This window comes from Mus musculus, chromosome 8 (genome assembly GCF_000001635.26).
Source record: "Mus musculus strain C57BL/6J chromosome 8, GRCm38.p6 C57BL/6J".
Lineage (NCBI taxonomy): Eukaryota > Metazoa > Chordata > Mammalia > Rodentia > Muridae > Mus > Mus musculus.
This window is the reverse complement of record NC_000074.6, coordinates 81,012,874-81,028,349: the sequence shown is the minus strand read 5'-3', so window position 1 is coordinate 81,028,349 and position 15,476 is coordinate 81,012,874. Positions and strand designations below refer to the sequence as shown.

Here is a 15,476-nt window from a genome sequence, read left to right as displayed (position 1 = left end):
GTCTGCCAGATTGTTGTTTCACCAAAAGATCAATTCATTGAATTGCTGGCAACTTTTGAAGTCTTCATTCCACACTTTTAATGCATTTATGACAGCTCTTTAACCCTGAATTTGACTGTGTATCTGGGCTGCCTGTCAGTTTCACGTTTTCACACTTTAAATGCCAAGCCCTACTCTGCTACTGCATAGAGACATAGCATTCCAATGTAAACAGCTCCTTTAGTGTCCTAACTCTGGCTTCTGCCAGTCTCACACTGCCAGAAAGGCAGCTGCGGCAACCCTCCTGGATCAGAATGATGAACTAATCTGCAGATTGTCTGTTGCCAAACTGTTGTCAGCAGATTGGTCATTTGTAAAACTGACTCTGCATTGTTTCTCAGTAAAACTGCTTGAAGTCTATGTGCTGAGGGCCTATAGCAGAAGTCTTCAGACACATGAAGAAGACTTCATTAAAGTAAAAACAAACAAACAAACAAACAAAAAACCCTGAACGCAGATGTGAAGAATACATGAGGCTGGGCAGTAGTGGCACATGTCTTTAATCCCAGCACTTGGGAGGCAGAGGAAGACAGATCTCTGAGTTCAAGGCCAGCCTGGTCTACAGAGTGAGTTCCAGGACAGCCAGGGCTACACAGAAAAACCCTGCCTTGCAGAACCAAAAAGGATAAAAGAATACATGAAAACAATCAGGAAGAAGGAACACAGGACAATGTCCAAGCAAAAGCAAGAACTAAATAGAAGACCATTTGGAAAGGAAAGCACTGAAGCTGTAAGATCTGTAAGAGCCAGTGGGTAGAGAAGAGTGCAAACCCGGGAGAGATTACAGGGATCTTATTTTAAGGCTTGGAATCTTTAATGCATTTTAAGTAGGAAAATGACACCAACAGTCTTGTGTTTTGAAAAGGTTGTTTTACAAATTCTATAGATTTTAAGTGGACTAGATTTTAAGCGAATTCTTAAAGAGTCTAATCTTTTACCTACAATTTTTTATTTTGATAGTTTTGGGAAGAGATGATATTATTCAGACAAGAGAATATGGAAGAGATGAAGCAAATTATAATAAATCACCTGCCAAGATAAGAGGTAGCAAAAATAGAATTTGTTATGGAGGCATTGCACCTGTGAGTGAAGAAGAGCCATAGACAGTTCCTGTATTCTGTTTGCATAACTGTACTGAAGTGCTGTTGCTAAGAGAACACTAGGAGAAAACCAGGACTGCATGCTATTTTATCAATACATTGCCATATATGTTCTTATATTATATTATGCATCTTTTAAAATATCTTTTCAAATTAAGTTATTAAATGATTAAATGTTTGGTTAAAGGATTTTCATAAAACGTAGTGCCTTAGATAATCAATAAATTATAACACTTTTTAGGGTATCTTTTATTTACTGGCAATTTCATATGCAAATATCTAGAAGACAGTTTGAAAAAAATGTCCATTTAACAAAACAGCAATAATAGCTTCCTCAAGAGCCTATGACCTCTTTTCCTCTGACAAAGTTTACAGTTTCATGCATGAGTTCCTTCCTATGAAACAGGCCTCAAATCCAATAAAAGACTTCTTGGTTAGTCCCCCATAATGCATGTGCCATTAGGTGCACCAGAGGGCCCTGCTTGCCTGGCAGGCTGATACTATAGCACACAAGGATCACTGTTAGGTAATATACCATTTCCCACCCAGTAGCCAGCACAGCACCTTTCATTACTGTGAAAGCTAGCCAGCAGTAAGAAGTTTCAACTCCAGCTTGATTTCTCTGTCTTGCAACCAAAGTGTGTTGTGGCTTCAGCAATAAGGTCTTACCATCTAGTTATGGTAGACACCCATAAGCAATGGCTCTAGCCTGTTTTGTTTTGGAGGTTTCTGGGGCCAAAAGTCCCACCCAGCACTGCTATCTTTTCTTATTACACTTCTTATTTAAAGCCTTCATATCCATACATGAATTTCTGAAATAGTAAGAAGAGACATGAAGAACAGTATTGCTGGCCCTGGAACTCCCCCTGCTAAACCTGAGCTGTGATGACTTGGAATGGATCTAATAAAGCTTGGCATGGGACAAGAGCTTTAACGTGTGTGTGTATGTGTGTGTGTGTGTGTGTGTGTGTGTGTGTGTGTGTGTGTGTGTGTGTGTGTGTGTATGTGTGTCCTTTTTATTAAAATCAGTGCTACAGTGAGTTGCTTTGTATTCAAAACCCCAAGTTCTGTTTGTGTGTAGCTGTTAACTTCAGATTGAAACATTGACTAAGGAAGGGGGCGCAAGGCTTACAAAACTCATAAGCTACTCGGGAGCTGGAGAGATAGCTCAGTGGTTAAAAGCACTGGATGCTCTTCCAAAGGTCATCAGTTCAATTCCCAGCAACCACATAGTGGCTCACAACCATCTGTAATGAGATCTAATGCTCTCTTCTGGTGTGTCTAAAGACAGTGACAGTGACAGTGACCTCATACATACATAAAATAAATAAATCTTTAAAAATAATAGTTACTCAGAGAATCACAAAACTTTCACAAGAGTCAAAGGGCTCCCCTCAAGGTGGAGGAATAAGAGACTTCAGTGCTGTATGGAACTTCCAGAATCAGCTTTTGAGTTGTCATGCATATTGGGTGGGACTTTTTGATGATACAGCTGCTGAAGTCGCCCATGCTACTACAACATTTATCTGTCAATAACCATAAGAGACTCATTGAATTACCAAGCTGGACTTGGACAGAATCATAACTGCCCTTTCTGTGTGGGGTGAGTAGAAGCAGCCTCCCTAGGCAGCCGTGCAGTTACCCAGTCTGTAGTGTTAAAGGATTTGGCTCAGTTACATTCTATTGATCTTTTTTCTCTGCCACACAAGCTACTACATCATTCTATACAAGGGATATGCGCTTGTCTAGGTTTTATAACCAGTTTCTCACCAATAAAAGGGGAAACTACACTCCCTGAGTGCCTATTAAGTCACATTATTCACGTTTCACTCTACAAAGCATTTCTGAGAATAGAGTGATATTAACATTCTGCCAATGTATAACTAAAGATCCATGCAGTTTACCCAAGGCTACAGTTAACTGGAAGTAAACCAAGTTTTGTCTGTTTTGGAAACAAGGATGTATCTTCATGAATCTATAACTCAAACTAGACAAAGTATCCAAGACCAAAAACAGAAAGATAGCTTGCTTGGTTCCCAGCCCTCAGAGTCTTTTCTTGGCACCCCCACAGCTGTATCTTAATAATAACAAGAACACTTCAAGTAAGCATTCCCAAATACTCAGAACATGAAAGTGCTTCATCACTGAGGTCAACTCAGAAACCTTATCAGACAGACCTTCCTGTGTCACTCTGACCCCAAACCCAACACTCTGACCTTTCCTTAGGAAAGGAAAGCTTTGTTTTGGCTTATGGTTTCAGATGACTGTAGTCCATCACCTCAGAGAAGTTGTCACAAAGCAGCTCAGATCACATTGGTGAGAGCTTGTGGCAAAGGTTCTCACATCACATTAGGAAGCTGGAACCAAAAAAAGAACCTAAGGCCAAGTGCAGCCTTCACAGCCCTGCCCCTCCTGGCCTAATCCCATTATCTAGGGCCTACCTTCCACTGTACCACCACCAGCTGGGCATGAGGACTGGAATGGAGTGGATGTTTTAAATTCAAATGTAACAAACACCCTTACCCAAAAGACAAGTATGTTCTTCTACATTGAAGTCTACAACAGACTAACATTTAATCTAAGAAACAAAAATTCCTAGTTAAGGCCTCAACTAATGTCGGGGAGGAGGGGAGCACTAATGGAGAAATGACTCAGTGGTTAAGAGCGCTGGCTGCTATTCCAGAGGACCCAGGTTCAATTCCCAGCACCTACATGGTGGCTCACACCTATCTATAACTTCAGTTCATGCTTCTAACACCCTTACACAAATATACAGGCAGGCAAAACACCAATGAACATAAAATAAAAAATAAATCAGAAAAAAAAAGGGCAGTAACACGTTGCACAGAATGTTTATTATCCTCAAGTGGAGCAAGGTCTATTATCAATTTATGGAAACTTTCATCAGAGATGTCCCTTCCCATGGGTCATGATGGGTACCAAGAAGGTGTTGGCCAGCAGAGATACTCAGATAGTTAAGGTACACACTCTTCAACATGATTCTCTAAGAAATGATCCTAAACCCAGTACATGAGAAGCTCTTACATCAGCAGGGCTTCCATCTCATGCTTCTGGAATTTCCCAGCATTCTAAGGGAAGCTGGTCACCAGATCTCCTGAGACAATGGAATCCACTAGACATTGAAGAAATAACAAAAATATTACCTTCAAACTATATAGGGCAACATTTTGAGAAGAGGTGAAATATATACAATGTGGAAGTCCAAGTTAATAATTAGCATGGTCACTGTATGTCATTAGCTAAAATAACTGTCTTTACAAGGACTTTAATAAATAATCTAGAAAAGGTGAAACATGGAAAATTTAAGTAGATACTTGAATCTCACAATTTAAATATCTTGCTTAGCTTCTTCATATACTTACCCTAATTGTGCATATATTTTATACATATTAAAGTATAATTTAAATCCTAGTCCTATAATTTGATTATCAAGTGACAACAGAGATGTCTTTTTACAGACAACTGTAACAAGTACACACTATACAGCAAACTACCACAGATTTCATCTTTCTGACATGAAAAGAATTTATCAGGCAGAAGATTATTTGTAATATATTCAGGGAGGGAAGTATCAAAGAGTAAAAATATAAAAAAGAAATTTATTAGCATAGAAATAAGCTTTTCACTAAAAATTATAATTTATTGGTTTGGAAGTGTTTTAGAAGTTTTCCTGTTTGTTCTGTTTGTTTTATTGTTTGTGATTCTGTATATAAACCCCAATAATCATTACCTGATCAAACTTAATATCTGGATGCAATTTTTAAAATCAAACTAAATTTTTACCTTATTAAGACATGTGAGCTTTAATAGGAACTTCCTCTCACAAGGATATGTGTGTTATGTGAATTAACCCTTAGAAATATATATATATATATATATATATATATATATATATATATAGTTAATACTTATATATGTTATAAAAACATATAATACTAAAATCTTCTTGGCAAATATTTCTTTGAAAATAGACATATGAGCACACACGCCAAAGGACTTTTGTTACAACAAAGATCACATTTTAAATAATCTTTGAGTGCTAGGAGATATTATGGGGCCACTGGGTAGGACAAGATGAGCCCTGCCTATAAGGAGCTGGTATCCTAGCACATACTAAAGACAGATATGAATTATAAAATATAATTGTGGTAAATGCTAGAAATATAGGACATTATGAAGATGTTGGATAGAATAACTGGCTACTGTCTAAGTTTGATAAAATGTCCCTGGAGGCTGATAAGATGGTTAATTTTAGTTGTCAGCTTGAATGGATTAAGAAACTCCTAAAAGGGTTGGGCATGTTGAGGCGCACTCCCAGCACTTGGGAGGCAGAGGCAGGCAGACCTCAGTGAGCTTTACATAGTTTACATTTACATAGTTTACATAGTTTTACATTTCAGGACAGCTAGGGCTATGTAGAAAAACCTGGTCTCAAAATAAATAAATAAAATTTTAAAAAAGACAGATTAGTACAGCTCTGACATATCTGTGAGGCATTTCTAAAGACAATTAGATTTTGCGGGCTCTGAATTAATGAAGGGATTGCTGGGTGGTAGGATTAGTGATATGATGTCACTAAAGAGTTGGAGAAAGGCAGAGAATGAGCTTAGATGAAGTGGGTCACTGGACATGTCCCTGGGGGCTTTATCTTACACCTCCCTATGCTCCCTTTCTCTAGTTCTTACATCATTCTCCCACTTCCATGATATTCTGACTGAGCACACAGGGCCAAGTGACCACAAACCAAAACCTCAAACTGTGAGATAATGAATCTTTCATCCTTTGACAAAAGATTTATATTAGATATTCTGTCACAATGACAAATAAGCTTAAAACACAGAGATATCTGAGATGACACCCTACCTACAGGATGAATGAACAAGGCCAGAGTAAAGAAACCAGGACAGGGCAGATCTGAGGTGAGTTACAAAGGAAATGACTGCTTAATGTTCCCCAGTGTTGAAGGGCTCATCTGAACAGCCAAAGCCAATACTTTATTTCTGTTGCATTTGAACAACAAATCTCATCATTTTGTTTAAAAGCTTTTTTACATCAACACAGGTTGTAATGAGTTTCATGTGGCATTTTCATACATGAGTGTCATTATACTTTCCTCCAATTTGCTCCCTCCCCCCACTGGTTTTGCTTGTCCCTTAGCCAACCACCCCCCCACCCCACCCCCATTTCTGGTCTTCCATCAAATAGTCCACTATTTTCTGCTTTCAAGTCACAAGGATTCCATCATACTCATCTTTTCACTCAATTCTTAGGGTCCCTTTTCTATTACATTTCTCTCTCTCTCTCTCTCTCTCTCTCTCTCTCTCTCTCTCTCTCTCTCTCTCTCTCTCTCTCTCTCTCTCTCTCTCTCTCTCTTACACACACACACACAGAGCAGGGATAGGGAAGCAGGCAGAGGCTTAAAACTAGCTTCTTTATATAAGAGAAACGCAGTGCTTGTCTTTCTGAGACTAGCTAACTTCTCTTGACACAATTACCAGTTCTATGTACTTCCATGCTAATGTCCACCCCTGCTTCCAGCCACTGACTCTCGAGGTCAAAACATAATCCTTATCATTCCCAGTGACATCACATGAAGGTGGATACCCCATTTTCTCACCACTTTGCATTCTTTCCAGTTTACTCTCTCTAATGGAAACTAGAGCATTTGGCCTTCTGGCCCTAAGACCTTACAATTCCTTGATTCCAACACACACACACACACACACACACACACATTTTCCCCCACTGTATCTCACTCTCTCACAGTCTCAATAATACCTTTTCCAAGTCAGATCCCATGGTCACTTATAATTATCCCTTGCACTTACATAGCCTTTTTGCTGCTTTCATCTTGTGTGGGGAAATCACGGAGTTGGCCTGGTCTAGCTCCATTGAGAGGCCTGTGTCAAAGGTTTTTCAAAGAGTCTAATTCCTAGGGTAGTATGCCTTTGAGATCCCGAGAAACAGAGGCACTCCCTCAGGCTGTGAAGCAGTTGAGTCACCTCTGTGTTTCTCTGTGTTCCTTAGAAGTCAACAAAGCATACAGAAATTTGACAAGACAGTTGGTCTTAGACAATCTTGCTAACCCTGTATAGCTTGGAAATGTCATTGTATCCTGGCAACTACCTTCTATTCTTCCTCACTACAGCGAGTACATTCTTTTTCTGATAAAGGTACAAAAAGTCTGATTGCTTACAACAAACTTGTCACACCCTCATTCTAGCTGTGACAACCCCCCCCCCCCCAACCTGTGCCTGGTCAGGAATTATTTCTCACCAGCCAGATCAGGTAATCTTTGGTCTGCAAAGTAGTGGTGTTTACAATCCTGCTTCCCTGGACTTGGCTACATCATAAGTAGTTCTGACCCACTTTCTACTTTATTCTCTGCTTAGATTTGTAAAAATGAATATGGCTATATGAAAAAAAAAAAAACAACCTGGCAGGTCCCATTAGCATTCATGATCTCTAACTTCAGATAGGTCCCTAATACTAGCTAGGAATCACTGAACCATGTAATTCCATTTTTCATTTCTTTCCTTTAAAAGTATAACATGATGTCAGGTGGTAGTGGTGCTGGTGGTGCACACCTTTAATCCTAGAACTTGGGAGGCAGAGGCAGGTGGATGGATCTCTGATTTTGAAGCCAGCCTGGTCTACAGAGTGAGTTCCAGGACAGACAAAGCTACACTGAGAAACTCTGTCTCTAAATAAATAAATAACTTCTTTCAGTTCTCTCACTCCACCATGTAAGTTCAAGGATGTTGGGTCTTTGATTCAGAGTTGCATATAGCTCAGGGTGGGATCAAATTTACCACGTAGCAGAGAATTATTCTGAATTCTTGATCCTTTCTGCCTCAACCTCCCAAGTGTTAACACCATGTGTGTCTCACAACACAAGCCTATTTGCTTCTCAGTCTGGAATTTTAAGATGTCTTCAATTTCTAAATCTTTCAAAGTGAGTTTCTATCTTTACTATTACACACACACACACACACACACACTACTTAATTGCAGTTATACACCAAGGAGTATAAAACCTGTAGCTATATCAATAATTGATTTAACCTGTTGTACTTTTTTCTGATCTATAATATAGTCCAAGAAGATCCTTAAATTAATGTACTCAGGCCTGCTTATGAGTTAGCATCAAGAGTACTAAATTTTCAGATTTCTGAGCTCTACCACAACTTAAAATGTAATATCACCGATGATACATTGATCTGATTTAAAAATTGGTTCTTTTTCAGATATGAGCAAAGTTAGGCCACACAGTTGGGAAAACTGATTTCCATTATGGACTACATTTTGCCCACCAAAAGCTAACTCCCAAATCTGTATGTTGAGCTTCTACTCTCCGTGTGATCATATTTGGAGATAAAGCCTTTAAAATATAATTAAAGGTAGCAGTTAATCTAGTAAAACTGGTGTGCTTTTGGATTTGTCATTATTATTTATTTTACTAAGCCTTTTAAATTAATTTTATTTAGCATATAGAATGGGTTTCATCATGATATTTTCATATATACATGAAAATACACGCACTCATATTTAACCCCCATGCTCTCTCTTGGCCCTCCTCCTTCCCATAGTCCTCTTCCTTCCCACAGTTAGTTGCACTGCTGCTTTCACACACACACACACACGTGTATATACATATATATGTGAACTATATATGTGATATATATACATGTATATATACATGTGTATATATATATATATAATCTACTTTCCACACGCTAAGAAATAACGTGATATTTGTTTTTATTCTCCCTCTCAATATCCTTTCCTGATCTCACCTCTCATCTCTCTCTGGATCCCATACTCTCCCCACATAATCCTTGTTCTATTTTTATAAGACAAGAAAGAAAGAAGTGGAGTGGGAAAGATACAGCAGAAAATTTTCTTTCTCCTTGCAAACAAAGAAGAATGTCCACATGAAGACATAGCAAGGTGAAAACAGAAAATGGTCTGCTGCAACCTGATTTTAAACATCCAGCACCCAGAGTTGGGGAAGAAGGCATTTCAGTTGTTTAAGCCTCCCAGCCTGTGGTACATTATCATGGTATCTCAAGTAACCTACAACATGTTCCTTACAATCAGAAATTCCATATTACAGGGAGTAAGGCCCAGACACTTGAGAATCTTTATTACAAAGAACTCTTAGCTCTTTTTTACTTTAATGATGAGTAGAAATAAGTAGATAAGGGGGAAATTTCAGTCCATCAGTGGGGAATGTAAGCACAGTCTTGTCTACATTTGCTCTTGAAGAATGATTTGGGAAGCTCCAGCATCACCATTTCTATATATTACAGGCTGGGTTTTTTTTTTCCCCTTAGAAAATAATAGAGAGTGCAGCAGGATCACCTAACCATAAGCTCTGGCTGCTTACCTACTAAGATTAGATATGAGAGTGAGAGGTCATTTGTCTCAATTTTTAAGAGGATTACAGAGTTACAAATAGGGAGATCCCTTTAACCCTTCATTCCAGTTCCCCCAGTGTTACACATCTGTAATTTCAGTATTTCTCAACCCTAATTTTAATAATGGCTCTTAAATCCTTTAACCTTCCTTCTAGCTCACCACCCACTGGAGGTAATATAAAAGAAAGGTTATTAAGACATAGAAGTGTATCATTTAGAAATTGCTCTTTGGAGCAAATCCCATCTGCACTGTCAAGAAATCAGCAGTTCAGTTCAGAGGAGTCAGCAGCTCAATCCACTCACAAACACTTAACAGAAATACCAGCAATCCAGTTGAGTAGTGTCAGCAGTGGTGGCACAACTTAGCAGAAAGAGCCAGGCCTCCACCAAATCAGCACCAGTCAGCAGGAGCAATTAGGTCAGGAGAAGTTCTTTGCCATACCTCCCTCAGCAAAAGACTTGAGACCAAAATGCATTGTAGAGCTTTTGAGCCTCGGGTCACTGTCTGTTAAGTCCATTTAATTCTCCCTCCAAACATGTGTCCTCCATGGATCTTGTCTCACCATGTTTTGCCTCAGCATGTGAGTCTGTCTCACCTGACATCACTCTATCAAGTCCGTGGAAGTGGCAAGAAGCCGCCAGAACACTATCAGAAGTTTTTTTGTTCATTTCTCTCTATGGAATCACGACAAATGAAGCTCAGCTATGCAATATAAGGCACCAATACATGTGTGCCATTAGTGAAAAATCCTTCATCACACACCCTTTTCATGTGCTTGCTTTAGCAAAGCATCCTGTGTCTGCTTCAGAAAAACACTCCATGTTTGTGTAGGCCGCCTGTAGCCTGCGGCCACACTAACTGGGTTCCTGAGTGGGAGGTCTGAGCTGTATGGGAGAGAATGACCAGAGAAATAATGGAGACCAAGACATGTTTCTGTTCAAGGCCCCCCGAAGTTTACTGAGAGTCCGTGCTTATAAAGAGGGTAAGCCCATCCCCCACCAGCCCATTCTTGGTGCCTGGAGCCAGCCCGTAGGCGATCTACAGGGTGTGTCTCCGGAACGTCTCCAGGACCTTTCAGCAGGAAGCAGAGTCTTGGAGAAGAGCAAATAGAGCCATCAAGGTCAGAAGGCTCAACCCTAGGTAATCTCCTTCTTAGTGGCAGCAAGGTCAAAGTCTGGATCAGCCTGCTTCAAGGTTGAGGGAGGTTACATGTTTGACCCAGCAAAACACCATCTGACACAACTGACTTTCCGAAGAAACCATAATTTTCACTTCACACACTACCTACATATAGCACAATATAAAATTCAGGAAGCTGACATCGGTGTGATGTATGTATGTATGTATGTATGTATGTATGTATGTATGTATGTATGTATATATGTATGTATATTATAGTTATATGCCATTTTATCAAGGTGGAGAACCTGCCCATCACAATGAATCAATCTACTCCTTCATACTTATACCCACTCTTCTCTACCATCCTAAATAAACCCTTATAATCACATCTTTCATCTCTAAAAATTTTATTTTTGACAATACTATATAAAGGAACTTTAGGAGTATGCCATTGGAGGTTGCCTCTTTTAACTTGGAATAATGCCCCTGAGATCTGGTAAGTGGGTATGCCTATCAAGCCTGTTGCATTTTCTTGTTGATGTTTTCAATGAACCAGTTTATTCATCCAATTTAACCATTCCATTGATTACCATTATTGTTGACTATTACACATAAACCTCCTGTAAACATCTGTGTATGATTATTTTTGTTTTACTATAAGTTCTCATTTCTTCTGGGCTCTTCCAAAGGGCTGCCATCACTTCTCCAGTTCTGCCCTCTGTAGCACTCTAAACTCAGGTTGATGTATTTCACTGCTACTGCTGTTCTTGGCAATCATCCTATGATACTAGCATCTACAACACACTGGGGTCTTCTGCTGCAGCTAGGCTTCACCAATAGCCTCTCATAGGTTCTCTTCATGGTTCAACTTCTTTGCATGACTCAGTTCTGGGCCATCAACTACAACTGGGGTGGCACCTTCACCAATGGCCATCCATGGCCTTGCACAGTGCTAAGCCTCAGCTGCTCTTTCTGATCACTTCACGCCTTCAAAACCACCTGGGTGACCCTTACACATTACCACGTAGAGCTGCAGCTCGAGATCTAGCCTTGGCTATCTCTGGAACACAGTTTCTTTGTGCTCTCAGAAAACACTTCCCAGAAGATTTCACTTCAGTGACGCTGGTCTCTTCGTAATCACCACTAATTTCTTAGCTCCAGCTACCAGCATCAATTGTCCCAGTAATCCCTTCTTTAAAGCCAGAGCCACATGGCCAAAGCTGCCAAGTTCTGCTGCTTGCTGAAGCTGGAATGTGTCCTCCCACCTCCACCATGTTCTATTATCAGCTTTCTGTTTTCTAACTCCCTCTCTGCCTAAGTTTGGGTTTCCTGAAATGAACTCAGAGACCTACATGGCTGTCTCTTGTAATGCTGGAACTAAAGGCATGTACCACCAGGCCTGGAGTTAAGCTCTTCACCTAGAACCTGCTTGTCCCAGGCTGGCCTTGAACTCAGAGATCTGCTTGGCCTTATCTCCATGGATTAAAGGTGTATGCCACTATGCCTGGGTCTAAATTTAGCTGAGAAGGATCTTGCTTATACACTGAACACTGAATACAAAAGCTCACTATTTTTTATTTTTTCCAGACATGGTTTCTCTGTGTAGCCCTGGCTGTCCTGGAACTCACTCTGTAGACCAGGCTGGCCTCGAACTCAGAAATCCACTTGCCTCTGCCTCCCAAGTGCTGGGATTAAAAGCGAGCACCACCACCACCCGCTAAAAAATCTATTCTTACAACAACCTTGTTTTGAATCACCACTAAATATATGAGCCACCAGTACTCTCTCTACATTAGCAATTGTTTCAGAGGAAAAACCCAGCCATTTAAGGCATTGGAGTATGTCTGGGCCTAACAAGGTCTTTAGAAAGATTTCCCCCAAAGCTTGGTTTGTTTGTTTGTTTGTTTTCTTATACTTTCCTCCATTCCTCAACTAGTGCTCTTCTCGCGTTTCCAAAATTTTCTCAGACACAAGATTTTAAACAATTAATAGCACTTCCTCGAATTGTCTTCATAAGCAACATGTCTCAGACTATGACATAGTAAAAGTTCCTCCATTTTGTCTCAGGTGGAGCCATCTTTGGTTTACCCGGAAACTGACACCATCATTCCCTGATGAAAGTGAAAAGTCCTGTACCCCAACTCTGTCCTAGAAACTCGGGGAAATGCCTCAGGCAACTGCACGTTTTGGGCTTCTAGTAAGCTGCTTGCTTACTTTATTTCCCTGCCAACGGCAAACAAGGAAGTAGTGTTTCCGTGTTCTCTGCCTTTTACAGCTCCCTGCACAGTGCGTTCTTCCGGCTGCTCTGAGAGAAGGGTTTCCCCCCGGCAGTCGCCGGCGGCTCAGTATAGACTCTCGGTTCGCTCGCGCTGAGTGGTCTCTGAGTTTCTAACCCTCACCACTGACGGAATCCACGTCCGGCGACAAGAACCTCAGAGCTCAGAGTAGGCTCCCTGAGCAGCGCCTCCGGAAGTCCGCCAGTGACGTACCACACAGTCTCCAGTGACGTGAGAGTGGCCGCGTGACTCACTCCGTGCCTCTGCGCCTGCGCGCCAGGGAAGGGGGCGCGGCCTATCGGGGGAGGAGCTACATGGAGAAGGGGGAGGGGCGGGGCCAGCAGGAAATGGGTCGAACGTAGCCGGGAAAGGACCGGAAAAAAGTGGGCGGGGCGAGGGCGGACCTATCCGCTGTACCTCGGAGCTTCACTTCCTATTCGCCAGTATTTCTGCTTCCGGGTTCAGGGTGTTCCGCGCCTCCGGCTCCTCTCCTTGGCAGATCGAGGTACTCGCATTGACAGTGCCTCCTGACTCAACCCAGGGCGACTTTTAACTGCCCACCCGCGGGAGCCGGGGCTCCGCACTGACCCGGGACACGAAGGCGCTCCTCACCTTCCAGCTCAGCCTGGAGGGTCCCTGCGCCCGGAGGCTGGGAGAGGTCGCGGGCCCAGCGAGGCAGCCTTATGCGGACCTCCGGCCCCTGAGGCGGACCGCGGGGACCCGCAGCCTTTCGGCGTCCCAGAATCGCTCGCTCCCGTCCCGGCTCGGATGGGCCTTCCCACTCGATAAATGTGGCTGCTGAGGCGGCGGTGGCGGTGGCCGGTCCTGCTGCTGGTTGGCTCCAAGTTCCTCCCCGCCGGGGCGCTTTGCTGCCCCCCGGGGCTGCCGCTGCCAGCTCTTTATCCCCAGGGCCTGGCCTTGCAGAGTGGCGACGATGGACAAGATTCTGGAAGGCCTGGTGAGCTCCTCGCACCCGCTGCCCCTCAAGCGGATGATTGTGCGGAAGGTGGTGGAGTTCGCGGAGCATTGGCTCGACGAGGCGCAGTGCGAGGCCATGTTTGACCTGACGACCCGCCTCATCCTGGAGGGCCAGGACCCTTTCCAGCGACAAGTGGGCCACCAGGTGCTGGAGGCCTACGCGCGGTACCACCGGCCGGAGTTCGAGTCCTTCTTCAACAAGACTTTCGTGTTGGGCCTCCTTCAGCAGGGCTACCACTCAGTGGACAGGAAGGACGTCGCCATCCTGGACTACATTCACAACGGCCTGAAGCTGATTATGAGCTGCCCGTCGGTGCTGGATCTCTTCAGCCTGCTCCAGGTGGAGGTCCTGCGAATGGTTTGCGAGAGGCCGGAGCCAGTGCTCTGTGCCCGGCTGAGCGACCTCCTGACCGATTTCGTGCAGTGCGTCCCCAAAGGGAAACTGTCAGTTACCTTCTGTCAACAGCTGGTTCGAACGATAGGTCATTTCCAGTGCGTGTCCACTCAGGAGAAGGAACTACGGGAGTATGTCTCCCAGGTAACGAAAGTGAGTACCTTACTACAGAATATTTGGAAGGCTGAGCCCTCCACGCTGCTACCTTCTCTGCAAGAAGTTTTTGCAAGCATCTCTTCCACAGGTAAGGGTCATTATTTCAGAAAAGTGTGTCTTGGAAATTCAACACGTGTGTCTCATCAACACAGTGCGCTTTTTTCCCCCCCGGAAGCATTCTCTTTGGGGGTACTGAAAGAGGCCAGGTAGCCTATTTTATTAGAGTAACTCCTCCAGTAAGAGACGTTCTTGATGGAGAGCAAAACTAAATACCCTTATGCAAAATGTTACTCCTCTTCACTGCCTTGTTCAGAATGGTACGCTGGAGCCAAAACATTGAGGATGCCTAAGTCCAAAGACCTTTGTCACTGAACAAGTCATTTAATTACACCACCTCTGCTCCAGTTTTGGAATTCTTACAGGCTGACAGCCAGGATGAAAAGCTTCTAGTCATTACTGACTAATGGTCATATATGATGCTTGCCGCAGGGAGTTATTATTACTGTGTGTAACCTATCATCTTATTGAAGGGTATCTTGTTGGGTTTTTTTTTTTCCTGTTTTCTGGTGGTCTCATTTTTTTTTAATTCATGAGTCGCGCACAATCTATTATTGTCCCGGTATACCATGTAGTGTTTTTTAAATGTCAGCATTTCACTTCACGACAGTGTATGTGACAGGAGATCCAGGGAGCATGAAGACAAGTGTGACAGCTTAGGTAGTAAGTAATCTGTCTTGTCTTTATCATGAACTGCATCCTCAAAAACTAGGGAAAGGTCTTAGAAAACCTCACCTAGAACCTTGTCTGTGCCTGTACTTGAAGGTGCTTTAGAGTCTGGCAGTTGTGAAACAATAGGTTCACAGCCAGAGTGAGACTGAACTTAGTGGAGCTGCCCCTTTTTACCCTGGCCAGAAATGAGGGTTGAGCTTTAAAGGCTCCCATAGTCTGATGTGTTTAATAGATACCAGG

General features: G+C 42.5%; 1 protein-coding gene across 2 annotated transcripts in view; it reads left to right on the top strand.

Moving 5' to 3' along the window:
• The first annotated feature begins 13,336 nt into the window (after positions 1-13,336).
• Positions 13,337-15,476, top strand: part of Usp38 (ubiquitin specific peptidase 38) — a 34,290-nt gene continuing 32,150 nt past the window's right edge. Inside the window, exon 1 of one of the 2 annotated variants that reach the window (XR_003947351.1) lies at positions 13,337-14,595. Coding sequence is in view for 1 of the 2 variants with exons in the window: in NM_027554.2 (NP_081830.2) it covers positions 13,914-14,595 (682 nt within the window). In the remaining variant the exon portion in view is untranslated. The remainder of the gene's footprint in view (positions 14,596-15,476) is intronic. The other variant, NM_027554.2, reaches the window with a different exon arrangement.